The sequence below is a fragment of the Trichomycterus rosablanca genome, chromosome 19, assembly GCF_030014385.1.
Source record: "Trichomycterus rosablanca isolate fTriRos1 chromosome 19, fTriRos1.hap1, whole genome shotgun sequence".
Classification (NCBI taxonomy): domain Eukaryota; kingdom Metazoa; phylum Chordata; class Actinopteri; order Siluriformes; family Trichomycteridae; genus Trichomycterus; species Trichomycterus rosablanca.
The window spans coordinates 19,254,394-19,282,191 of record NC_086006.1 but is presented as its reverse complement, the minus strand read 5'-3'; the positions used below and the strand labels follow the sequence as shown (position 1 = coordinate 19,282,191).

At 39.0% G+C, this 27,798-nt stretch overlaps 1 protein-coding gene across 1 annotated transcript; it reads right to left on the bottom strand.

The window, feature by feature from the left end:
- Window positions 1-335: 335 nt before the first annotated feature.
- srms (src-related kinase lacking C-terminal regulatory tyrosine and N-terminal myristylation sites) lies at window positions 336-27,449 on the bottom strand. Its single transcript, XM_063015160.1, has 8 exons — window positions 27,103-27,449; window positions 20,393-20,514; window positions 15,169-15,335; window positions 13,432-13,579; window positions 6,837-6,995; window positions 4,638-4,819; window positions 2,550-2,706; window positions 336-1,279 (listed from the first exon to the last, which is right to left on the bottom strand). Exons 1-8 carry the CDS (start codon window positions 27,447-27,449, stop codon window positions 1,080-1,082), a joined length of 1,482 nt encoding a protein of 493 aa, XP_062871230.1. The 3' UTR covers window positions 336-1,079.
- Window positions 27,450-27,798: the final 349 nt, after the last annotated feature.

Here is a 27,798-nt window from a genome sequence, read left to right as displayed (position 1 = left end):
AGTCCAGCAGCGCTGCTGTGTCTACACACTAACACACCACCACCATTGTCACTGCAGTGATCCACCACCTAAATAATAGCTGCTCTGTGGGGTCCTGAACATTAAAGAACAGGGTGAAAGCAGGCTAAAAAAGTATGTAGAGAAACAGACGGACTACAGTCAGTAATTGTAGAACTACAAAGTGCTTCTATATGGTAAGTGGAGCTGATAAAATGGACAGTGAGTGTAGAAACAAGCAATTGGTTTCAATGTTATGGCTGATTAGTGTGTATATTGTTTAATAAACAATCCACCCATATATATTCAAAAAATAATTTATTTTAAAATATCTTTCATTCACGGTGCATAATCTGTCTGCCTCTTGTAATTAGGAAGACTGATCAAAGAAACTATTTCCATAAGAACGAGGCAACAAGACCTTTTTTACACTTCCACAGTGTAAGTGCGTAGATTGCATATCTCAAATAGATGCAAGCTAGTCATGTTTTTTGCAGCACAGACTCACCAGAGGTCCTTCAAACCTCCTTGGATTCCCCATGAACTGTAACAGTCTTAGTTTAACCTGTTCTTTTTGTTCGGTAGTAAAAAGTCCAGAAAGGTTGGCAGGTAAACCACTAGTAAACAAAACACTCATTGGAAGCAGAAACAATTAGCTACCTCTTATACTGAAGTCTGAGTCTCTGTCTGGCCAGCTCAACAGCAGGCCGTAACACAGGCTGAACACTGGTACGGAGCACGACTCAAAAAAAAAAACCCTGCTTATCACACCGAGATCGTTCACTATCAACCCAGCACCCTACTGCTGCTGCTCCAGATGTGGCTGTAGTAAAAACTAGCACTGTAAATGGAAGCACTGCAAACCTCTGCTCTTCTGTTCCCTTTTGTCATGTACATGATTACATAAAAAGTCATTATTGCACATATACAATCAATAAAAAAAACATTAGCAAATAGACAGTTTTGGCAGGAAAAATCAGTCCATCAGTTTGATCTAAATAATTTTTGCACATGCTTAACTTGCATTCCTTCATTGCATTTCCTTCAGTGTGGCTTTTTGTGCTATTTGGCTCATGTTGGCTCTACACCTCAATAGTCTTGTAGTAAATTCTTGAGTAAATGTTATCCAGCTGACTGTGCAGGGCGTGGAAAGAGGGTCGTTTGGAGGTCTCACCTGCCCAGCACTCCATCATCATACGGTAAATATTAGGAGGGCAGCGACTCGGGCAAGGCAATCTGTAGCCTGACGCCAAAATGTCCAACACTTCTTTATTGGTTTTACCTACAAAGAGGCAAAAATAGGGGTAAGGTAGTGACATGCCATTTGTCAAAAACGTGTGTACAAACTTAACATACTGGGTTGATAAGCATACTATTAGCAAACCATTCATTCATTCATTTGCTTATCTACTTATCCAATTAGGGTCGTGGGGAAGGGGGGGTGCTGGACCTATCCAAGCTTTTCAATGTAACACACTGGACGGGACGCCAGTCCATCTCAGGGCAGACACACATACACAAACACACACACATACACTTATAGGGCAATTTAGTGTCTCCAATGAACCTGACTGCATGTTTTTAGACTGTGGGAGGAAACCGGAGCAGACACGGGGAGAACATGCAAACTCAGCACAGATCAAACCCAGGACCTTCTTGCTGTGAGGCGACAGTGCTACCCACTAAGCCACCGTGCCTCCCCTATTAGCAAACTAGTATTGTTTAAATCTTATATTTATCTCTTATAGCTATGGAGTGACTATTTATTTCTATAAAAGTGCTATACTCTGAAACTCTAGGGTAAGCTAAGGGTTAACAGTTTGAAGTAAACTAACAGTGCAGTGCTGTTGGGTTCGGGTTAAAGATCGCTGTTAATTTTACCTCTATGTTTCTTACTCTATTACTCTATACTTGGACTAATGCCTGGACTGGCCAAAGATATAAAAAGATAAAATGATTAAAAGCAAAGATCTGCCAAGATGTTCACCCAGCTGGGTGCCTACACATGAGTGGCTATGTCTGAGGGAGGGCGGCCGAAGGGATTTCTAATTACTTTTCTAATTACTTCTGCAATTGTGGCCTCTGTTGGCTGACCAGAGGTGCCTGCAAAATGACAGTAAATAATAGAAATCAGTGTGTGACTCTTCATATGCAATAATGATCTCTGTGTGGTGAAAAGAAGCAGTTTACTAGTGCACACATGGCAGGTATGGCCCTTCTCATTCAGGGCAGAAGTCTACAGCAGTACAGGAGGTACAACTGGGTAATTGTATCTGACTAGATTGGGTGAAAAACAGGGGGAATTGCATAAATAAAATACAAAAAAACACTGCTATATATTGAAATGTATATCCTTTAATTTATTATTTATTAATCATTATACCATAGTCACTAAATTGAAACATTAAAATTGAAACTAAGGACTAGCTTGTGGACAACAATCATTGTATACAAATATTAGCCTCTTTAAAATTCTACTTATTCTACTTATTTCTTGAAATGACATGCCCAATTAGACAGAATACCAGTCTAATGTTAAAGCATACTCGTACCCTCATATGGCATCTTTCCTCTTGACATCATTTCGTAGAGCAGCACCCCAAAAGACCAGACATCAGATTTAACAGAGAAGCGCTGGTACAGTGCCGCCTCTGGAGCCGTCCACCGTACAGGAATCTTAGTGTTCCTACTGGCTGTGTAAACACTGTCCTAAAAGCACATAAATGCATATACACATCAATACATGAGTGATTATACATACAGTGTATCACAAAAGTGAGTACACCCCTCACATTTCTGCAAATATTTTATTATATCTTTTCATGGGAAAACACTATAGACATGAAACTTGGATATAACTTAGAGTAGCCAGTGTACAACTTGTATAGCAGTGTAGATTTACTGTCTTCTGAAAATAACTCAACACACAGCCATTAATGTCTAAATGGCTGGCAACATAAGTGAGTACACCCCACAGTGAACATGTCCAAATTGTGCCCAAAGTGTCAATATTTTGTGTGACCACCATTATTATACAGCACTGCCTTAACCCTCCTGGGCATGGAATTCACCAGAGCTGCACAGGTTGCTACTGGAATCCTCTTCCACTCCTCCATGATGACATCACGGAGCTGGTGGATGTTAGACACCTTGAACTCCTTCACCTTCCACTTGAGGATGCGCCACAGGTGCTCAATTGGGTTTAGTCCATCACCTTTACCTTCAGCTTCCTCAGCAAGGCAGTTGTCATCTTGGAGGTTGTGTTTGGGGTCGTTATCCTGTTGGAAAACTGCCATGAGGCCCAGTTTTTGAAGGGAGGGGATCATGCTCTGTTTCAGAATGTCACAGTACATGTTGGAATTCATGTTTCCCTCAATTAACTGCAGCTCCCCAGTGCCAGCAACACTCATGCAGCCCAAGACCATGATGCTACCACCACCATGCTTGACTGTAGGCAAGATACAGTTGTCTTGGTACTTCTCACCAGGGCGCCGCCACACATGCTGGACACCATCTGAGCCAAACAAGTTTATCTTGGTCTCGTCAGACCACAGGGCATTCCAGTAATCCATGTTCTTGGACTGCTTGTCTTCAGCAAACTGTTTGCGGGCTTTCTTGTGCGTCAGCTTCCTTCTGGGATGACGACCATGCAGACCGAGTTGATGCAGTGTGCGGCGTATGGTCTGAGCACTGACAGGCTGACCTCCCACGTCTTCAACCTCTGCAGCAATGCTGGCAGCACTCATGTGTCTATTTTTTAAAGCCAACCTCTGGATATGACGCCGAACACGTGGACTCAACTTCTTTGGTCAACCCTGGCGAAGCCTGTTCCGAGTGGAACCTGTCCTGGAAAACCGCTGTATGACCTTGGCCACCATGCTGTAGCTCAGTTTCAGGGTGTTAGCAATCTTCTTATAGCCCAGGCCATCTTTGTGGAGAGCAACAATACTATTTCTCACATCCTCAGAGAGTTCTTTGCCATGAGGTGCCATGTTGAATATCCAGTGGCCAGTATGAGAGAATTGTACCCAAAACACCAAATTTAACAGCCCTGCTCCCCATTTACACCTGGGACCTTGACACATGACACCAGGGAGGGACAACGACACATTTGGGCACAATTTGGACATGTTGACTGTGGGGTGTACTCACTTATGTTGCCAGCTATTTAGACATTAATGGCTGTGTGTTGAGTTATTTTCAGAAGACAGTAAATCTACACTGCTATACAAGCTGTACACTGACTACTCTAAGTTATATCCAAGTTTCATGTCTATAGTGTTGTCCCATGAAAAGATATAATGAAATATTTGCAGAAATGTGAGGGGTGTACTCACTTTTGTGATACACTGTATATCTCTGAGTGTGGTATAATCTTAATAGTTTGTTATCATTTTATTTATTTATTAACTATACAGGAAATAGAATTATATAAAAAATATTTTGATAGGGATGATATAAATACTTAAGTTAAAGGTAAGATTTATCCAATATTGTCAGTAAGAAATTAGGCCTATATTTTTAAAATGTTATATTTGTTTATCTATCCTAGAGTTCCCAAAGAAAGCCAACGGGGAACAAGCAGGCTGAGGTCTAAACATAGGACACTATATTCTGCGTCATGATGTCATAGAAAATACCTTAATAATACGAGCCAGGCCAAAATCGGCCACTTTACACTCCAGCTCACTCCCCACCAGGATGTTTCGGGCAGCCAGGTCTCGGTGGACAATGTGCCGGTCCTCCAGGTAGGCCATCCCCTCGGTCACCTGACACGCCATGTAGATAAGATGAGCTGAGGTCAATACCTGTCCCTCTGGGGCTATAGTGATAAGAAAGAGCGAGAGAGAAAGTAAGAGAGAGACACACAGTTATCAGTTAAGATATAAGACTAATATAAGACATAACATTAAAACCACCTCCTTGTTTCTACACTCACTGTCCATTTTATCAGCTCCACTTACCATATAGAAGCATTTTGTAGTTCTACAATTACGACTGTTGTCCATCTGTTTCTCTACAAACGTTTTAGCCTGCTTTCACCCTGTTCTTCAATGGTCAGGACCCCCACAGGACCACCACAGAGCAGGTATTATTCAGGTGGTGGATCATTCTCAGCACTGCAGTGACACTGACGTGGTGGTGGTGTGTTAGTGTGTGTTGTGCTGGTATGAGTGGATCAGACACAGCAGCGCTATGGAAGTTTTTAAATACTGTGTCCACTCACTTTTCACTCTATAGACACTCCTACCTAGTTGGTCCACCTTGTAGATGTAAAGTCAGAGACGATTGCTCATCTATTGCTGCTGTTTGAGTTGGTCATCTTCTAGACCTTCATCAGTGGTCACAGGACGCTGCCCACAGAGAGCTGTTGGCTGAATGTTTTTGGTTGGTGGACTATTCTCAGTCCAGCAGTGACAGTGAGGTGTTTAAAAACTCCAGCAGCGCTGCTGTGTCTGATTCACTCATACCAGCACAACACACACTAACACACCACCACCATGTCAGTGTCACTGCAGTGCTGAGAATGACCCACCACCTAAATAATACCTGCTCTGTGGTGGTCCTGTCAGGATCCTGAACATTGAAGGGCAGCATGAAAGGGGGCTAACAAAGCATGCAGAGAAACAGATGGACTACAGTCAGTAATTGTAGAACTACAAAGTGCTTCTATTTGGTAAGTGGAGCTGATAAAATGGACAGTGAGTGTAGAAACAAGGAGGTGGTTTTAATGTTATGGCTGATCGGGGTAGCTGCTGTTGCACATAGATAAGTAACATATGACAGGTTTCTTCAAGAGATGAAGAACGTTCCTAAATAAAATTAGAAAATAACATGATTTCTGAGAATCAGTATAAAATCTCTTCATATTCATATTTCTACAAAGTTAAATACATTAAATGTGAAATTGCTAAGGTGCCGAAATGATTGAACCAAATGCTCAATGTTTGGAATGTGGTTTACTGTAAAATGAGATGCTAAACAAGCCTACACTACAGAGACAGTTTGAAATAAAACATAATACTCCCCTAAACAAGGCACTACAAATCATCAGTCATAACTCCAGCACTGAATTTTCATGATAATCACTTATTTAGCCAAATCCTGCTGTATAGACGTGATCAATGTCAGATCTATGTAATATTCAAGATTCCTTTAACATTTCTAGGAAGATGTTGTTCCGTGTTCTATTGCTGAAATCATTTGAACAAAACACGCAGTTACGCAATTCACATCTACAATCTTCCTACCAGGAAACCGTACAGTATATGCAGCATGATCTTCGACCTCATAAACCAGTGATTAGGCCCACCAATGTTCTAGAACGGCTACAGTCATACAGCTATGCTAAATCTGGTTTCTGCAGTATGCTAAATCTAGTTCTTCTATAAATAGGGAGTCACAACCACATTGCACAACATATTGTTACTTTTTATTAAATTTTATTTATTTTTATTGTGTCAGTCTCGCTCTGCTTAATCAGGGTGGGAATCGGCATCAGTAGAGAGGAAGCATAATGCAATTGGGTAATTGAATACGCTAAAAGTCGGGGGGAAAAGTCTTTGCAGTGGTGGGCTAGGGTCTTAGACTGCTGTGCCACCAAAGTGCAAATTTTAAATTTTAAAGTTACTTCTAAACAAAACAGATCATCTAAACAACGTAATTCCTCCAGAGCTGTAGTAATAACTAGGCTCAGGATTGAGCATCATAACTCAGAGATGTGCAGAATGTACCCTTGCTATGCCAACTTACCACCACAAATTTAAGAAAATCTAAAACTTAGTTACTAAATAAACGGTCTACCTAATATTAAAAGGAAAAAATTCAGTGTGACTTACTGGCGAGGTAGGACTTGAGACTGCCTTTAGACATGAGTTCAGTGACAATGTAGACCGGTTCTCCTCTTGTACACAGCGCAAGCAGCTCAATGAGTTTTGGATGGTGTAGGTTCTTCAGCGCATGGACCTCCTTCACAAACTCATCCAACTTAGTGTCCTCTAAAGGAGAAATAAAAAATGATTACAACAGTTCACTTTAGGTTGGGTTACATTAAACCATGGAATAATAATACTTATGAGCAGGAAGGATGCCAACAGCAGCTACAACATATGTATGCCACCCCAATATATGTTCTTAGTCTCCAAAAAAACAGAACAAAAGAACACCAGCAGTAGGCCAGCAGGAGTTGGCAGACAGGTAGTCAGGTCTGACCATCAGACAAAGGACTCAGCCCTGAGCTAAGTCCCAGGTACACAGTGAACAAATTTGGAATGAACTGGAACATCTTTCTTGACCAACATTAGTGCCCAGTCATACAAATGCCCCAAATTCTCACAGATATACACCGACCCATATAGTGTAACATCTTATATAAGATAAAACATAGTAGAAATAATGACAGGAGCAGTTTAAAAAGTTAAATAAACAACATAATGAGTGGAAGAGTCCAGGTTTGAACCCATGCTGGTTGAAGTGCACTAGTGTAGAGTAATTAGTGCCTTTTCTTAACAAGCAGTGTCAACCAGCATTGGTCATGTGTGCTCTAATTAAATCATCGTATCGTTCTCATGCTGTTTGATAAAAATGATAAGAATGCTTATATTAATAACCATGTGAAACCTAGAAGTAAAACCAGATAGTTATGAATTGGGAACAACTATGGAATTTCATGGTACGCCATCAGTTTCATGCATCTCACTTCCTCTCAAACAGTAAGGGTTTAAAGCAGTGGTTATACAGGTGTCTACATCCACAGCTAAAGTCAAAAGTTTACATACACCTGTAAAGGACATGCATGTACTCTATGAATCATTCTCTTCTTTGTCTGTGACTAAATCATTAAATTGTACCCTAAAATGTCATTTGTATTATTCCATAAATGTTGGGTCAAAATGGAACCATAGAAATGTTATCGTAATTTAAAAGGAACAAGAGAAATGGGCAAAACATGGGTGACACTGTTCACAGTCAAGCAAGCTTTATATCTCCATGGGCTACTGTGAAAAAGAAGCTCCTATCCAATGGTGCCAACTCAAAGCTTAACTGAAATTTGTTGCTAGACTCATGGACAAAGAAAACAGCAGGGGCAGGGGTTTCTTTCATTCATGGCAGCCAGTAAGCCCATAGCAACACATGTTCCAGACCTGGGTTTTGATGGCTCTTGGATTGCAAATTTCCTGACCTAGGCAGGAGACCTCTTCGATTCAATAGATACAGTTTTTAGTTTTGTTTCGATTTCTTATTGGGTGCAGTAAAACCAGCCCTAAGTACTTTGCATGGGCAAAGAAAAGTCACTGGCTAAAGATCATAATTGCTAGTAAAAAATTAGAAGATTGTATATATATTTTTGACCAACACATTTTTAAAAATGGAACATTGAAATCCCTAAACTGCCATGACGTATAGTGGATTTAGAAAGTATTTAGACCCTTTGACTATTTGCTCAGCCTTACTGTGTTCTGGCTTTGATTTTGGATGGATACAACTGAAATTTTTACCACCCATAATAATAAAATGTAAACATTAAAGTTTTTAATAACATAAAAATTCTGATAACTAAAATCTATTATTCACAAAAGTAATCAGAGCCATTGCTGCAGAGATGTTCACAAGTCACAAAATACGAAGAAATTACGTAGAAATAAACAAATAATATGTAAGTTCAGATAAAAAACAGGAAGGTAACAGTTAAAAGCTTAAACTGATACGTTTTGTTTTCATTGCAAAACAAAAGCGCACGATAAATCACAGCACAGCGGCCAAAATCCAAAACACAGCAAAAAAAAATCATAACCACTGCTTACCTTAGCTTATGTTCTTCCAGATGCTATTCAATTTATAACCGTGTGTTGCCCCATTAGGAATATAATCCGTTATTTTGTAAATGTGCTTATAATTAAAAACCTCCAAACTTTTTCCTGCTTGTGAAGTAAAACACTAACTTGTTAGAAAGCCAATCAAGCATTTTATTGACACATCATCTGTGTGACGCAAACTGAATAAATGCAAATAACAGCATTTCTTACTAAAAATTTAAATCAGAAGGTCTGATTTAGCGGTCTTTCAACCATTAGCGCCAATTCTGTAGGAGCGTTCCATTCACCCCAGTCCTTCCTGTGAAGTGCACTTTGTGCCCAAAGCATACAGCCAAAGTACACTGGAGGGACTTCTCTAAATGTTCTTGAGTGGCCTAGCCAAAGCCCAGATTTAAACCCCATTAAACAACTGTGGACAAACCAGAAAATGGCCGTTTGCGCTAACCATCCAATTTAACAGAGGATCTGTTATGAAGAATGGGATAAACTGCCCAAATCCAGGTGTGTAGAGCTTATAAAGATGTATCCAAAACGTGAGTATTCTGAGTCTACAGTGCCTAGCAAAAGTATTCGGCCCCCTTGAACTTTTCAACCTTTTGCCACATTTCAGGCTTCAAACATAACGATATGAAATTGTAATTTTTTGTGAAGAATCAACAACAAGTGCGACACAATTGTGAAGTGGAACGAAATTTATTGGATATTTTAAACTTTTTTTAGAAATAAAAAACTGAAAAGTGCAATATTATTCGGCCCCTTTACTTTCAGTACAGCAAACTCACTCCAGAAGTTCAGTGAGGATCTCTGAATGATCCAATGTTGACCTAAATGACTGATGGTGATAAATAGAATCCACCTGTGTGTAATCAAGTCTCCGTATAACTGCACCTGCTCTGTGATAGTCTCAGAGTTCTGTTTAAAGCGCAGAGAGCATCAAGAAGACCAAGGAACACACCAGGCAGGTCCGAGATACTGTTGTGGAGAAGTTTAAAGCCTGATTTGGATACAAAAAGATTTCCCAAGCTTTAAACATCTCAAGGAGCACTGTGCAAGCGATCATATTGAAATGGAAGGAGTATCAGACCACTGCAAATCTACCAAGACCCGGCCGTCCCTCTAAACTTTCAGCTCAAACAAGGAGAAGACTGATCAGAGATGCAGCCAAGAGGCCCATGATCACTCTGAATGAACTGCAGAGATCTACAGCTGAGGTGGGAGACTCTGTCCATAGGACACAATCAGTCGTACACTGCACAAATCTGGCCTTTATGGAAGAGTGGCAAGAAGAAAGCCATTTCTCTAAGATATCCATAAAAAGTCTCGTTTAAAGTTTGCCACAAGCCACCTGGGAGACACACCAAACATGTGGAAGAAGGTGCTCTGGTCAGATGAAACCAAAATCGAACTTTTTGGCCACAATGCAAAACGTTATGTTTGGCGTAAAAGCAACACAGCTCATCACCCTGAACACACCATCCCCACTGTCAAACATGGTGGTGGCAGCATCATGGTTTGGGCCTGCTTTTCTTCAGCAGGGACAGGGAAGATGGTTAAAATTGATGGGAAGATGGATGGAGCCAAATACAGGACCATTCTGGAAGAAAACCTGTTAGAGTCTGCAAAAGACCTGAGACTGGGACGGAGATTTATCTTCCAACAAGACAATGATCCAAAACATAAAGCAAAATCTACAATGGAATGGTTCACAAATAAACGTATCCAGGTGTTAGAATGGCCAAGTCAAAGTCCAGACCTGAATCCCATCGAGAATCTGTGGAAAGAGCTGAAAACTGCTGTTCACAAACGCTCTCCATCCAACCTCACTGAGCTCGAGCTGTTTTGCAAGGAAGAATGGGCAAAAATGTCAGTCTCTCGATGTGCAAAACTGATAGAGACATACCCCAAGCGACTTGCAGCTGTAATCGCAGCAAAAGGTGGCGCTACAAAGTATTAACGCAAGGGGGCCGAATAATATTGCACGCCCCACTTTTCAGTTTTTTATTTCTAAAAAAAGTTTAAAATATCCAATAAATTTCGTTCCACTTCACGATTGTGTCCCACTTGTTGTTGATTCTTCACAAAAAATTACAATTTCATATCGTTATGTTTGAAGCCTGAAATGTGGCAAAAGTTTGAAAAGTTCAAGGGGGCCGAATACTTTTGCTAGGCACTGTAAATAGATATTCAGAGTCTTTTTCAGATATTTAGATACGTTTTTATTCATAAAAATAAATACATAAACAGGCCTGACTACTTTCAGAAACCATTGTACGTGTATGTGTTTGATATCAACTGTATGTGTGAAATTGAGAAAACGTTAACAATAAAGGAAGTGTGACTTGGTATAAGGCTTTCAGTTCCTACTACTTGTGGAACTAATACCACATCTAGATAATGTTTCTCAGAAGGCCAATTTATTGCAAGTTATTTGTGGACAAAGTTACGTCTCTGTCATTCTTTTCTTCTGACAATGTGTGTTCGAAAACCTAGTGAGCTGCCTTGCTGTCTCACTGCCTACATAAGCAGCTGCCTGTAGAGAGGATTCTAATAAGTCATCGACTTATAAGGCATGTTATTCGAAAACGCTATTTAGACAGCGATTCCATCGGTTTTCGTTAACTAAGCACCATCCGCCATGTTTTTCATTTTTCTGTGAGAAAAGTTGTGCCACACTGAATGCTGGGATTGCCTCCACCGCTAAGGCAGCATCGGATGCTCACTCGTTCTTGAGTCAAAATACAGTTGACATTTTAAGATACCTTACTAGTGAGCATATTAAGACATCTAGGATTTCGAACAGCCTCCTTCTCTGGAATGCGCGTAGGATGATGTAAAATGCTGTCTATGTAGAGAGCTCTCTAGGTTTTCGAACACACCCAATAACAATACAGAGCAAGCTTTAAATATGAGAGACACAACTTTGCCAACATAATATTCGGTCAGACCAGTTATTTAGCACACCTCGCTATAGTTATTATCTAATGTTTTTATTTTATTGACTATAGACTGATTTCTAGTGTAATAAAGTTTCTGCATGTGACGATATATATCACATTGCCGAGTATGTATGGCCGTATCTACTCGATGTATAAAAACAATTTTGGAAAAGTTAGTTAGAGGCCTACACAGAGCAATGAACTCAACCCCAATACACATCCTTGGAGTTATTTGGATCATCAGGCCTTCTAAACAAATGTAATTGCCTGACTTTACAAATGCTTTTGGGTACAAATTCCCACAGAAACAAAGCCTTTAAAGAAGAGTAGAGGCTCTTATAGCTGCAAAGAAAGGGTCAACATAAGCTGTACGAAAAGTGTTTGAACACGCTTACTTATAATTTAGTGCAGGTGTTTTGGTCTCATCTGTTGCGAATGTGTATAAAATAAATCTATTCTAAAACAGTTCATGTCCTGCTCCAGCAAAACTGTGCCTCTGTATACAAAACATAGGCTACAGACATGGCCAAAAACAGTTGAATAAACATCATTAACCATACGACTCAGAGAAAATAGATTTCTAAGACTTCCAAATCCCACAATTAAAACTACCAAACCTACCAGTTTGATGTATTAAGATGCATCTATGCATTATTCTCAGTGCTCATGTCTTACTGATCAGGCTGTGATGGATCTGGAACTTATACAATGAAGTAAATATAGCACTTTGACATACAGATCTGGCTATTCTTAATTAAATTTTTATTTATTAAGTATTGATTTGGGCCGCTCGGGGGCGCAGTGGTAAAACACACACTAGCACACCGGAGCTGGCATCTCGAATACATTGTATCAAATCTCAGCTTTTACCATCCGGGTGGGCTGAGCAGCCACATGAACAACGATTGGCCTGTTGTTCATATAGGGGTGGGGTAGTAGTAAGCCAGATATGGTCTCCGACCTCTGTAGGCCGATTGATGCGGCCTGCACAGGGGCGGAGTGCATTGATCAGGGTGTGTCTCTGCGTACACAGGGCTGATCCGCATTAGCACTTGCTTAGTGCAGGTGAAAAAATGCATACGGCTGCTGCCCACGTGTCGGAGGGGGCGTGGGTTAGCTTCGTTTTGCTCAATCAGAGCGGGGATCGGCATTAATGGAGAGGAAGCATGATGCAATCGGGCAATTTGATGTGCTAAAAGTCAGGAGAAAATGCATAAACAAAATAATTATAATAAAAAAATTAAGTATTTAGTTCTATTCTTGGTTCTATTTCTGGTTCAGGTATTAAAATACAATTTATTTAACTTTTATCTGGCATTTGTTTTTGTTTTTTTTGTTTTTTTTATCCAGATGCATCAGACTTCTGAACAGTGTGAATTTTGAAATTCCAAATCTGGGTTTGGATTTGGGCAGGACTTTGAATGGAAGCATCTTATAACAGTGCCTTGTTGAAACTTACTGAGTTTACTTACTTTATCACAACCCACTTTACTGCCAACGTTTGTCTATGAAAACAGCATGACTGTATGCTTTATTTTATGCACCTGTTAGCAGTAGGTGTGGCTGAAATAGCTAAACCTGCTAATTAGAAAGGTCGTCCATATAATATTCCCATGCATTGTACAGTAATCATCTGTTATGGTTTATAAAGTCTAATTTGTTTTACTCATATGAAGACGTACCTTGTTTGAGCATCTTGATGGCTACTCTTTTGTTCTTTGGGGTCCATGCAGCTTCCCACACCTCTCCAAAATGCCCTTCCCCCAGCTTCCTGCTAAGCTGAAACTCTTCTCTGGGCCGCTCCCATGGCTCCATGTCAAATAGCTCCCTCTGTACACACACACACACACACATACACACACACACATAAATATGAATGAACAGGATGTCACCCTACCTGCCAGGCACTTATTTTACAAGGCCTCGGGATTTAACCTTGATACGTTAAAACACTTGTACAGAAGAGGGCACTAGCTAGACATTGTTTTAAATGATGACTTAGAGATTGGAACACAGCCATCTGAACGTCAGACATAAGGACTGGTTTTGGAATGACCTGTTTTGAGGTGTGGCATTTGCCTGATACTGGCATTCTCATTACCTGCTGATTCAAAATTTACTGAATAATATGTCTGTAATGGAATGCATGCGTACATATTTATGATTCATTCATTCATTCAGTCAGACAGGGCAGCAGTCTATCACAGGCTGGCACACACTAAGCATTTACTCACCCACTCACATCAATTCCTGGCACTTTTTTGGAAGGTGTAAAGTAACCGTATTATTCCGGTGAAACCCAAGAGGACAAGCAACAATAGAACCATGTTGTGCAGTACCCGCTTTACCAGCTGTTTCAAGGTAGCAGCCATATTTATTATTTACACTGCTATTCCAATTCTATTCTGACATATTACAAAAATTCATTCTAGCAGACTAAATATGTTGCTACAAAAACAATTTTCATTTCATTTTAATTTAAGGTACAAGCTTATCAGACACCCATAAAATCCTTGTATTTCTCACTTGGTTATTCAGTTCTTCAAATTTATTCATTAAATGATTGTAACTATTTGAACACTTGTTGATTTGATGAAAACTTGATTTTGGTCAGCCCCGTAAAAATATAAATATCATCTATCCGGAACATACACAGGAACAGGAACACTATGCCAAGTTCTAATAAAATTTAAGAGAAGTTAAAGTTAAGTTTTAAATGTATCAATTTGGTTTTAAAGCCATATACAGTAGACCCTTGACTTACGAATTTAATTGGTTCCAAGGGGCTGTTCTTAAGTCTTAAGTGTTTTGCGAATTTCTGTTCGTAATCTGCAATTTGTTCATACGTTAACTTGAAAAAGATTGTTCGTAACCCGAAATGTTCGTATGGTAAACAGTTCGTAACTCAAGGGTCTACTGTATATATATATATAACACTTTTTTTTAACTAATTTATTAACAATTTTAAAAACAAATGACATCACTTTTCTACATAGTCACCTTCTGATGCATTTTTCCCAGCATCATACCAACTATTTAACGTCATCAGCAAAAAATGTTTTTGTTTGAGCCACTGATGCACCGCTGCTTTCCCATCATCATCACATGAAAATCTTCTTCACCTTAAAGCTTCTTTGAGCGTCCAAAAAGGTGGAAATCAGATGGTGTTAAATCCGGACTATAAGCTCTCTCTCAGTCTCTCAGACACGACCAACTACTACTCCCTGCACCCTCACCGTTTCCAACCAAAATATAAAACTATTGCCCAATACTGGTTACCAAAAGTTTCTTTTGAACTAACATTACCAGATCTAATTGTTTGTGTCGCACTGTACTGAATAGGAATTTTTGGAGAGTTCTTAGGGTGAAGTAAGTGTGGTCATGTAGTCTATATGCTATAAGTAATAGTAACAACCTACCTGCTGTACACACGGCTGGTCCAGGGGGCATCCCAGGCATTTGGGGTTGTTCTGGTAGTATCTGATAAGCTCATCCAAAGTTGCAAAGGAGATTTTATCAGATACACAGTAAGCACCAATTGGAGAGCGATGGATACGGAAATGAAAGACACTGGTTTCGTTCCTGGCTGTGAAATAAAGTGAAATTATTAATCAGAAGTACATCATGCACTTCAATAAATAAATACTTAAATAAAAGCATTGTATTTAAATAAAGAAAAATGCTAAATAAAAGCATTGTCATTACTGATTTTAGACTTTTTGCCCCCACTATCTACAAACCCTGATTCCTGAAAAGTTGGGACATTTTGTAAAATGCAGTAATAAAAATCTATGATTTGAAAGCATTATTTACCTAACAAATGGAAGAAAAGACTGTTAATGTTTTGGCTAACTAACCTAATTGTATTTTGTAAATATAAACAATTTTGTTAATATAAATATGCCTTATAGTTGCATTTGCATGACAAACAGTTCAAAGTGATATAAAAATATAGCCACATGGGCTTGGGAGTACTTCTGAAAGCTGTTGTCACATAACACAGTCCACCTCTGCATCAAGACATGCTACTTGGAACTCTATAACTCAAAATTAAAGTCATACATTAATTATATGCAGAACAGTGACAGTGGTAGCCTAGTGGGTAGTGCTTTGGGCTATCAACCGGAAGATTGGCGGTTCAAATCCGGCTCTGCTATACAGCCACTGTTGGGTCCTTGAGCAAGGCCCTTAACCCTGTCTGCTCTAGGGTCGCCGTACGATGGCTGACCCTGAGCTCTGATCCCAGCTTCCAAACAAGCTGGGATATGCGAAGAAAGAATTTCATTGTACTGTACAACTGTATATGTATATATGACAAATAAAGAATATCTTATCGTAACACTGAGTTCTTTGGGCCCAAACTCATCTCAGATGAACCAAAAATAGGAAAATGTGCTGTGCTCAGATGAGTCCATGTTTAGCTTGTTTTTGTGAAAAAACAGATGTTGAGTTCCTAGTGCCAAAGACAAAAAGGACTTAGACTATTTTTAGCAAAAGGTGCAAAAACCAACATCTGTAATGGGTGCATCAGTGTCTATATCATATGAATGAAGCCACCATTAATGCAAAGGCATATATTGGAATTTTAAAGACAGATATTCTGGCATCAAGGTGATCTGTTTTACTAAGAAATCCATGGTTAGTTATTCAGCTAGTCAACATTAGGCCTTATTCTATACATACTACAACATTGTAGCTTTGTAGACACAGAGTGTGTGTGCTTGACTGGCCTGCCTGCAGGTCAGATCTGTCTCCTAGTGAAAATGTATGGATTGATTATGAGAAAGAAAATCAGACATTGGTGACCACAGACTGCTGAGCAGCCATGGTCTTGTATAGAGCAAGAATGGCCAAAAATTTCACCTGAATAAGTGCAACAATTAGTACCTTCAGTTTCTATATTATAAAATATCTAATTAATAAGAAAAGGCAATGTTACACAGTGGTAAACATGCCTCTTTCCCAGCTTGTTTGAGCATGTTGAATGCATTAAATTCTGAATTTAATCATATTTAAAAAATACAACAGGGTTTGCATAATAACAAAGGAAAAATACATTATAATGATAACATTAATAAACTGCTATTTAAATGTTGCGAGTGACTGCTGTATTGGCACTGATCAGCCATAACATTAAAACCACCTCCTTGTTTCTACACACACTGTCCATTTTATCAGCTCCACTTACCATATAGAAGCACTTTGTAGTTCTACAATTACTGACTGTAGTCCATCTGTTTCACTACATACTTTTTTAGCCTGCTTTTACCCTGTTCTTCAATGGTCAAGACCACCACAGAGCAGGTATTATTTAGGTGGTGGATCATTCTCAGCACTGCAGTGACACCGACATGGTGGTGGTGTGTTAGTGTGTGTTGTGCTGGTATTAGTGGATAAAACACAGCAGTGCTGATGGAGTTTTTAAACACCTCACTGTCACTGCTGGACTGAGAATAGTCCACCAACCAAAAATATCCAGCCAACAGCAGCCCGTGGGCAGCATTTTGTGACCACTGATGAAGGTCTAGAAGATGACCAACTCAAACAGCAGCAATAGATGAGCGATCGTCTCTGACTTTACATCTACAAGGTGGACTAGGTAGGAGTGTCTAATAGAGTGGACAGTGAGTGGACACGGTATTTTTGGACACGGTATTTAAAAACTCCAGCAGCGCTGCTGTGTCTGATCCGCTCATACAAGCACAACACACACCAACACACCACCACCATCCCATTGTCACTGCTGTGCTGAGATCATCCACCACCTAAATAATACCTGCTCTGTAGTGGTCCTGACCATTTAAGAACAGCATGAAAGGGGGCTAACAAAGTATGCAGAGAAACAGATGCACTGCAGTCAGTAATTGTAGAACTACAAAGTGCTTCTATATGGTAAGTGGAGCTGATAAAATGGACAGTGAGTGTAGAAACAAGAAGGTGGTTTTAATGTTATGGCTAATCGGTAAATATGTATATTATTAACTATTCATAAATCGCTAAGTATTATTTAATATTCTAAAGCATCTGAAATGATGGTGTAATCAATAAGAACTGTTCTGATTGTGTATTGCTTTCTTAAATAAACACTCAACATTTAAAAAATGTATCCTCTACAGTGTATTTCATGTAAGAGCTTTACAATACAGGTGGTAATGCCAAATACAGCAGCATTGTAGTGCTCTCCGACAGGGAAGCAGTATTGCTTAGTCAGTAAAAAGCAGATGCATGTTAACCAATGAGGTGTGAGAGAATGCTTATAGACATTGTGGATGGGGGTGGAGAATGGGGGAAATTCTTAGATTAATGCAGAGGCAAGCACTGTGCTTTTGTTCACAGCACCAGTAAAAAAGGAAAGAGGGTTCATGTACTGTCTGGTCTTATTTAATTTTAGCCACTGAAATAAAATGTTATGAATCAAGTAGTTACTTAAATTAGAATAAAAAGAATGCCATTATTTATTTTATTCATTTTTTTTATACTCACAAATATCAACTATCACTTTATCATGATCAGACACCTACACCAACATACACTGATCAGCCATAACATTAAAACCACCTCCTTGTTTCTACACTCACTGTCCATTTTATCAGCTCCACTTACCATATAGAAGCACTTTGTAGTTCTACAATTACTGACTGTAGTCCATCTGTTTCTCTGCATGCTTTTTTATCCTGCGTTCACCCTGTTTTTTAATGGTTAGGACCACCAGGTATTATTTAGGTGGTGGATCATTCTCAACACTGCAGTGACAATGACATGGTGGTGGTGTGTTAGTGTGTGTGGTGCTGGTATGAGTTGGTCCACCTAGTTGGTCCACCTTGTAGTTGTAAAGTCAGAGACGATTGCTCATCTATTGCTGCTGTTTGAGTTGACCTTCATCAGTGGTCACAGGATGCTGCCTATGGGGTGTTGTTGGCTGGATATCTTTGGTTGGTGGACTATTCTCAGTCCTGCAGTGACAGTGAGGTGTTAAAAACTCCAGCAGCGCTGCTGTGTCTGATCCACTCATACACGCACAACACACACTAACACACCACCGCCATGTCAGTGTCACTGCAGTGCTGAGAATGATCTACCACCTAAATAACACCGGCTCTGTGGTGGTCCTGAAGAGTCCTGACCATTGAAGAACAGCATGAACGGGGGCTAACAAAGCATGCAGAGAAACAGATAAACTACAGTCAGTAATTGTAGAACTACAAAGTGCTTCTATATGGTAAGTGGAGCTGATAAAATGTACAGTGAGTGTAGAAACAAGGAGGTGGTTTTAATGTTATGGCTGATCGGTGTATAATGGGTTACCTTTTGTTAGTAGTTATAAGTGCAACAGTTCCATTTACATTAGATTTTTTCTATAATTTAGAAGAACCAAAACACCACTGTTTCATTTTAATCAAATCTGTAAAATATTAATTTAATTCATCTTGAACATGATTATCAAATTTATAGATTCTACGGAAGCACTATGTTATTGTCTAATAATATTCCAGAAAAGCCAAGAAATAAATAAATAAATCTGTCTGGAATCCACTGATAATTGTCTAGTAGCTCAGCACCAACTAATCCAGGCATTTACCAAAGATCTGAAGAACTGCAGTTGTTAAGCCTCAGCTTAGGTCAGAATACAAACCCCCAAAGTAGAAAATTGATTCATGCAAGAATAGCAAATAGCCAACAACTGCTAACCAAGGGAAAGCTTAGTGCTTCTCGGACATTTACCAAATAATCCTGGATGATACCAAAACATTTTAGGATCATTTTCTATGAACAGACTTGAAAGAATTAAAGCTCTGATGTGGCCTGTATGATGAGATGCTAGAAGTGCTCTGGAAAGACCTAAAATGAATGTTGTTTTTCATTAAAAAAAAAACAAAAAAAAAACAGCAGCAATAGATGAGCGATCGTCTCTGACTTTACATCTACAAGGTGGACCAACTAGGTAGGAGTGTCTAATAGAGTGGATAGTGAGTGGACACGGTATTTAAAAACTCCAGCAGCACTGCTGTGTCTGATCCACTCATACCAGCACAACACACACTAACACACCACCGCCATGTCAGTGTCACTGCAGTGCTGAGAATGATCCACCACCTAAATAATACCTGCTCTGTGATGGTCCTGTGGGGGTCCTGACCATTGACGAAAAGTAAAAGCAGGTTAAAAAAGTATGCAGAGAAACAGATGGACTACAGTCAGTAATTGTAGAACTACAAAGTGCATCTATATGGTAAGTGGAGCTGATAAAATGGACAGTGAGTGTACAACTACAAGGTGGACCAACTAGGTGGACCAACTCATACCAGCACCACACACACTAACACACCACCACCATGTCATTGTCACTGCAGTGTTGAGAATGATCCACCACCTAAATAATACCTGGTGGTCCTAACCATTAAAAAACAGGGTGAACGCAGGATAAAAAAGCATGTAGAGAAACAGATGGACTACAGTCAGTAATTGTAGAACTACAAAGTGCATCTATATGGTAAGTGGAGCTGATAAAATGGACAGTGAGTGTAGAAACAAGGAGGTGGTTTTAATGTTATGGCTGATCAGTGTAGTCTTTAGTTGTATTGTTGCTAAAGATGGGGCAACAAGATATATCGAACCGGGGCAATTCTTTTTTTCACACCTTACCTGAGATGGTGTATTCATTGCTGTGACTTTCACTGATCCGAACAAGGAAGGAACCTGTTTTATTCTGCGCAGCCAAGAGCAGCTTCTCAGCTTTCTGTCTGTTTATGTTCCCATAGTACCACCTAACACACAAACACACAGATGAAATCAGCTTAATGTGTATTAACAGCTTACAGTTGCAGAAAAAGTTTGTGAACCCCTTTAATTTACCCACATTTCTGCATTAATTACTTATAAAATCTAATCTTCATGAAACCATTAATATACCAAAAGTAGTAACACATTAGTAGTTTCTTTATTAAACACATTGATTAAATATGTATCCTGTATTTCATTATTTTCTGTTTTACACCTTTATGGGACTTCATGACCACAGAATCTGACTTGGGTTAAAGTGTGGACTGAGTCACATTTGGTGTGTAATTAGGGCAGAGTAGACCAATTGGAACAACTGACTATTGAAAATGTTATTAACCTAAAGGTTCCCATACTTCTTTTAGCCTGAATAGTGAATGATACGTTTGCTTGAACTAATTAAAATAATTTTGGGGTTATTAGTCAAGGCAGAATGTTGCAATACAACCTCTGATGAATGAAGTAATTCTAAGGTAATTCTAAATAATTTTCCTCCCAGAAAGCATACATAAAGCATGAATAATCCATATCTGAAAATTCAACTGGGTTTGTCTGGTGCACAAACATTTTATTGTGCCTGTAGTTGCAAAGGTTTAATGACAAACAAAGCCTGAAGAACAAAATAAGCCTGGGTGAGGCCACACGCTGACTTACTTGTGTGTGATTACGTTGTATGGTTTCAGTAAAAGCGTGACAGGTTTCAGGTACATGTGGTTCTAGCAGCAAGAATATCAACCTACACTGTACTTACCTATCAACTTCTACAGCTCTTTGTTTGGCTTCAGATAACAAAGCAAACAGAGCATGCTCATTTAAAGCTAATGTGACTAAGGACAAAGCTGTAAAATGTCAGGAATGACTGAAATGCAAACTCTAAAAACACATACGATGAAGTTAATGTGATGTAATTATTATATGGTAACAGTTTTTATTATAGATTTAACTAGGTTCACGTGTTTATGACTTAATTGTATCATGATCTAATATGTTCTAGACTTAGATAAAGATAGAATGCTACACAACTTATTTTATATGATATAAGTACACTCCTACAAATTCCTGGCATTTCATAAAAATGACACAGGAAAATCAACATAGTAAAGGATGTCCTAGAGAGCAAAGTTGCCCTTTTTAAACGATATGAACTCTTACATTTGGTTTACATTCAACAATACACTGTTTTTACTGTTTGAATTTCAAATCCTTATTCAACTACCAACAGGTTATAGTTAAAAACCACTTCAGTTAGTCTAGACACAGATTCAACAAGTCTCTCTACTTAGATTTTGATTGTGCCAGTGTTAAGAACTGTGTAAAAATGTTAATCATCAATATATGTTTAATAAATACTGGGCATGCTGTAGCCTAGTGGTTAAGGTACTGGGCTAGTAATCGAAAGGTTGCCGGTTCAAACCCCACCACTGCCAGGTTGCCACTGTTGGGCCCTTGAGCGAGGCCCTTAACCAGCCCCGGTTCTGGACTGCTTTGCTTGGGGGGGCAGTAAAACCTAATGAGGGGGCATGTTGATAGTCATGTTTTTGAAGCCAGAAATATATTCAAGGCTTGATTTGTGCATGAATGATGACAGCCAAGCTATTGATACTGGCTTAAAGTGATGTATGAGGTAAAGAAATAAAAATGCATGTTTTCGAACTTAAACTTAAAACCCAATGATTAAAAAATACATGTTGATTATGTAAATGGAGAAAAAAGATTATCTAATTGTATTTCATTTTAATACGCCCCCTTAATTAAATTGCCATTAGTTCATTAGCCTAACCGCTAACGGCTAATAAAATAATTTAAGCAACACCTATGTAAGAGGTAAGTAACATTAAAGCAACGAAAAACCACAGTTAAGCAAATATTACCATGTGGAAGTCAGTTTAAACTCAGAAGAGTGTTTACCAGTATACCTGCCTCTCGCTCACACTAACAGAACATATACTGCCGAACTGAACTGTTTGGGGCAGTCTGCCGATTTTTATATGACTCAAAGAGCCAATCAGGAATAAGCAAGGAAATATCTTCACACTGTAAAACAAAATGCATTTTTGTGATTGGTTCAGAGATAATTTTAAAAATAGCCGTTGCTTGCATTGTGCTTGGGGGGGCAAAGACACAATTTGGGGGGGCAATGCCCCCCTCAGCCCCCCCCCCCCCTAGCGCCGGCCCTGCCCTTAACCCTCAATTGCTTAGACAATATACTGTCACAGTACTAAGTAAGTCGCTTTTGGATAAATGCATCTGCTAAATGCTGTAAATGTAAATAAATGTTTGCATTAAGATTCGATGTAAATCAGTGCATGATATATGATGAAATGAGAAAATGAGAAAATGTTATTTTCGACAAAACAAAGTGACCCCTTGTGCCCTGAGGATGAAATTATTACCATCTTTAAAGAGACCAGTCTTAACAAGACCAAATGTTCCATCCTATCAGAATAATTTACAAATGAATTAATATTGTATTAAGTAATAATTCACTTGACTATATTACTTTTTGTCATATCTTTAATTAAGGTGTTACTTCACTGCTATATCACTTTTGAAAGTGCAAAGTATTTGTCTTATCTCTATCTTTTTTTATTTTTGTGTATTCGTACCATTAACATAGTTTTTAAATGATCATTTTAATTTTTGTATGGAAATACTGCTGGTTAACACACTATTTTTAAAATTAATAACACGATGTGCCAGAAACTAATTGCTTCCGATAACTAGGGATGTAATGATGCACCAGAAGACGGTTAAAAATCGGTGCACATGTGCCTCGAATCGGTTATTCATTTAAGATGAATCGATATTCACTTTAAACAGCAGAGGGCATTGGCACTATTCACTCGCCTGGTTGACGGCACTTCACAAAGTTGCCAGGTAGGGGATTTTCCAGCCAAATGTATTTATGTGAGGATACTTTCTTCATTTGTATTATGAATTTATTTACATAATGTTGGATTTGTTTTAAAATATCATTTCAGTTTTTTTTCACAATAAGCATTATTTGGCGTAGTTTGTACCTACCTCAGAAATAAAAGGGCATTCATTATTTAGATTTTTTTTAAAGAGAAATAATAAAAGGAAACTTTGTCATAATTTGTCTTTAATTTCATTAAAAAAAAAAAAAACGAGGAAAAAACGTATCGTGAACCCAGTATCGTGAATCGTATCGCATCATGGGTAGAGTGTATCGTTACATCCCTACCGATACCTGGATATCAGTTTTTCACATCAGTTTAAAGGAATTTTGGCCCACTGTTTTTTGTAGAATGGGTTAATTTCAGCCACATTCATTCCTGTTAAAGGTTAAATGATGACTAGGCCTTTCATTTAGACAGTAGACTAATGACCAGATATTTTTTCTGTAGGATTTTCTTGTAGAAAGCAGAATCCACTAGGTCTGTCACTTATAACAAATAACTCAGACCCTAAAGCAACAACACATCCCCACATCATCACACTACCACCACCATCTGACTGTTGTCCTTATGTGGGATGCTATGTGGGCCTACGCAACAGTACACACGTCTTCCACATAGTTTCACTGTTTACTCATCAGTCAACAAAACATTGTTCCAAAATGACAAGGTGTTTTGGCAAATGTGAGACCAGAACTGTTTTTCATGGTTAGTGGTGGTTTTCGCTGTGCAACTGTCCCATGAAAGAGATATTTGCCAAGTATCTTTATTAATGGCAAAATCATGGGCACTGACCTTATTTTGGGTAAGCAAGCCCTTCCAATTATTTATTTTATGATTTACGTCTTGGATGTTTTCTGGATAGGTTGCTGCTTTCTTGATTTTTGTGTAGTCAGCTGAGTTTAAAAATATTCACCACTGTTGCAAGTTTTTGAATATAATCCCCTGGTCCTCAGAGCCTTAGAAACTGCTTTGTGATCCTTACCAGACTATTATACTAACTAACTTGTTTATATTACAATAATACCTTATTTATATTACAGTGTACTGTGCTGCTTGTTGAGAACTCATCCTACACATTGCTGAAAAGGTTCTGTTTAAGTGAGACTTATATTTAACAAGGCTAATCATGACTGGATGTGTTTGGTCTAATTGACCCATTTTTTTTTACAATTTGTGTGTCCACAATAATTTTCCCAGTAATGCACAGTGGGGGCTGTAAATTCTGTAAGTCTAAGACCCCTAATAAAATGCTTTAATTTTGCTTTTTCTCTCATTTCTTCTAATGTTTTTCTATCACACAATGGAAATGATCTTTTATTCCAAATATTATCAAAAATCTACCATTTTTAGAAGCACAATGACTAAAAAATACACTTATTAACCTTATAAAATGATTTTTTTTTTTAATCCTGGTGCGCCAATTTTGTTGGCCCCCTATAAACTCTTACAAGTAAAATCTAGCAGAATTATATTTAAATATATTCATTCATTGGACAAAAGGCAGGAAACACAATAGAATTTGAATGACAGATCAAAAGGATAACTGTTCAGACACATGCGCTCTATAAAGTTCCAGCAGATATTAGATCAGAACCAAACGTGGACATCGGAATCTGAAGAATCTGGAGAGGTTCCGTATGGAGGAAGAGACTGATCTTTTGACATGTGTTCTCCAGTCTCGTTAAGCAGTTTAGGAGAAGACTCTGAGCTGTTGGCAATGGGAGGCTGAACAAAATACTAAATAAAGAACACAGATCAGGGAAAGATCCGCAGTCACTGCACTTCTAATAAAGGGAAGTGTTGGATAATGTAATTTGAATGAAAGATCAAAAATTTAAACAATGACGAATGTTTTTCAGGGGTGCCAATGTTTGTGAAGAGGGCTGTACATCTGTACAATTTCTAACCACATATTTAATCAAAGGTTTTTTAATTAAAGTACATAAATTACATCTAAGCTCTGTTGAAGATTTCAGGTTATCAGTCTTTGTAATTGAAGCTTCTGCCATATGTGCCCATATAAAGAACCTTTATTTGAAGGCTTAAATAAAGTGGTACGGGACAGTAGTAGCCTAGTGGGTAGAGCTATGGGCTATCAACTGAAAGGCTGAGAGTTCGAATCCCTTAACTCTCTTTGCTCCAGGGGCACCGTACAATGGCTGACCCCGGCTTCCAAAACAAGCTGGGATAAGTGACGTAAGAATTTCGTTGTACTGTACATCTGTATGTGTATATACTGTATGACAAAATAAAGGCATTCTATTCTATTCTAAAGATTTTTTACTTGCCATCTAGATTCATCATAGATTGTGGATTGGTTAAATGTCAGACATAATTACCTGCACTTACAGTGGACCCTTGGGTAACGAACAGTTTACCATACGAACATTTCGGGTTACGAACGATCTTTTTCAACTTAACGTACGAACAAATTTCGGATTACGAACCGAAATTCATGAAACACGTGACAAGTTAACTCCGATCGTCTCTCTCTCTCTCTCTATATATATATATATACAGTGAGCGGACTGTGTTTTTTCGGTGTTTTCTTTATATTTTGTAAAATTCAATATTACAATGGCCTCAAAGAAGGTGCAGAGGAAGCGTAGTGCTGAGAAAATGAACAAATCTATTACTATTTGTTGTTGTATAATTACTCCTGCCAGTAGCTGTCACTGTGTATCAGACAGAGGGGACAGTGAGTGAGAGAGAAGAAGGAATTCGGCTCAGTAAAGTATTCTTTCTTTCGTGCAATTACACCTACAATATAAAAACAACACTATTGAAATAAAGTAGGAAATAATAAAGAAATATGAGAGTTATTGTTGTTTCTGGTAGATACATTTTATTAAAAAAAAAGAAGAAGGACATTTATTATGGTGTATGGTACAGCACACGTACTGTACTGAAATGTGATGTGTTTTATGTACAGTACAGTACTACTGTGTATTGTTTATTATTAGTTATTACAGGAATGTCTATTCTATCATTTAAGATTTAAGGGAAATATACTTGTATTTATAACAAAAAAGAGCATTTAAGACATTAGAAAGGTTAGGTAAGTGGGTTGTTTGGGGGGTCTGGCACGGATTAATACTATTTACATGATTTCTTATGGGACTTAGGAACAGCCCCTCGGAACCGATGAAATTTGTAAGTCAAGGGTCTACTGTATATGCAATTATTCTTCCATTTAACTTGTCATTTGTCTGTATTTTATATAGTTTAGTTTATGTCCTCTTGTGTATATTTATGTAATGTGTTTTTGTTGGGTAACACCGAGTCCCATTTAGGAATTGGATGCTGTCCTGTATTCTTGTGTTCTTTGTGTATATGAATGAACTGTTTTGAGCAGCGTATTGTGATTCTTTGGTGTGTTTATGTGGTAAATCAGCGTCGAGACAAATAAGCTTTATAATTATAAGGATAACATTTCTTGACAAAAACAAATCTCATATTTTGATGTTATTTTTAATGAGGAAAACACGGTTAGTATGAATTGTTAGGATGAATCGACTCCGCTGGTGTATTATTATTAATACGATAATAACACATTCAGAATGAATCAGCTTCAGTGAGTCGGTTCAGTGTGAGCACTAGTGCTAGCAGCAGAGCTCTGTGTTCATCCCGCAGTATTTTCCTTCACTTACTTACTTGTATTTGGCGAATTCATCTTGTAGCAGAGCCACGTAGTTTGCGGGTACCAGTCCAGATTCGAGGCTCCCTGTGAGTTTTTTGGCCAGCACGTATTCCCCTCGTTTTTCTATCACCGACAGCTTGTCGCCCTCTTTGACCGACAGTTCCTCCTCGCTGCGGGCTTCGAAGTCGTACAGGGCTGCGTAGAGCTGCGCAGGCCGCCGCTTCGGCTCCGGAACGCGCAGGTCTCCCGACACCGTGCGGATCTCTGCCGCCGGAGTGGCGCTCGGGTAGTACAGTTCGGGCCATATCCAGTTCCACAAGCGGTTCAGACACGGCATGCACGCCCGACAACAATCCTCCATACCCCCCTCTGTCTGTCCGTCTTTATTCCGCCTCGATCTCCAGTTTAGAACGCTCCAGCGACCACAATAAACCGCAGCCTAGTGCGCATAAGGTCCCAGACCCCGCGACTCCCTACTGTTCATTCAGGTTCTCGAGCTCCCCAGCAGGTCCCGCGTCGTGGTGGTGGTGGTGGTGGTGGTGCAGTCAGTCAGTCAGCGCTATGCGAACCAGCAGCAGTAAGAAGCGGCGGATCAGGTGAAACCGGTTTGCAGTAGACATGGATCAGCAGCGCAAAAACGAGCGCGCTTTGGGAACGCGGAACCATAGCGGCGCACAGGAGCCGCACTAAGAGCGCAGATGAGTAGTGAG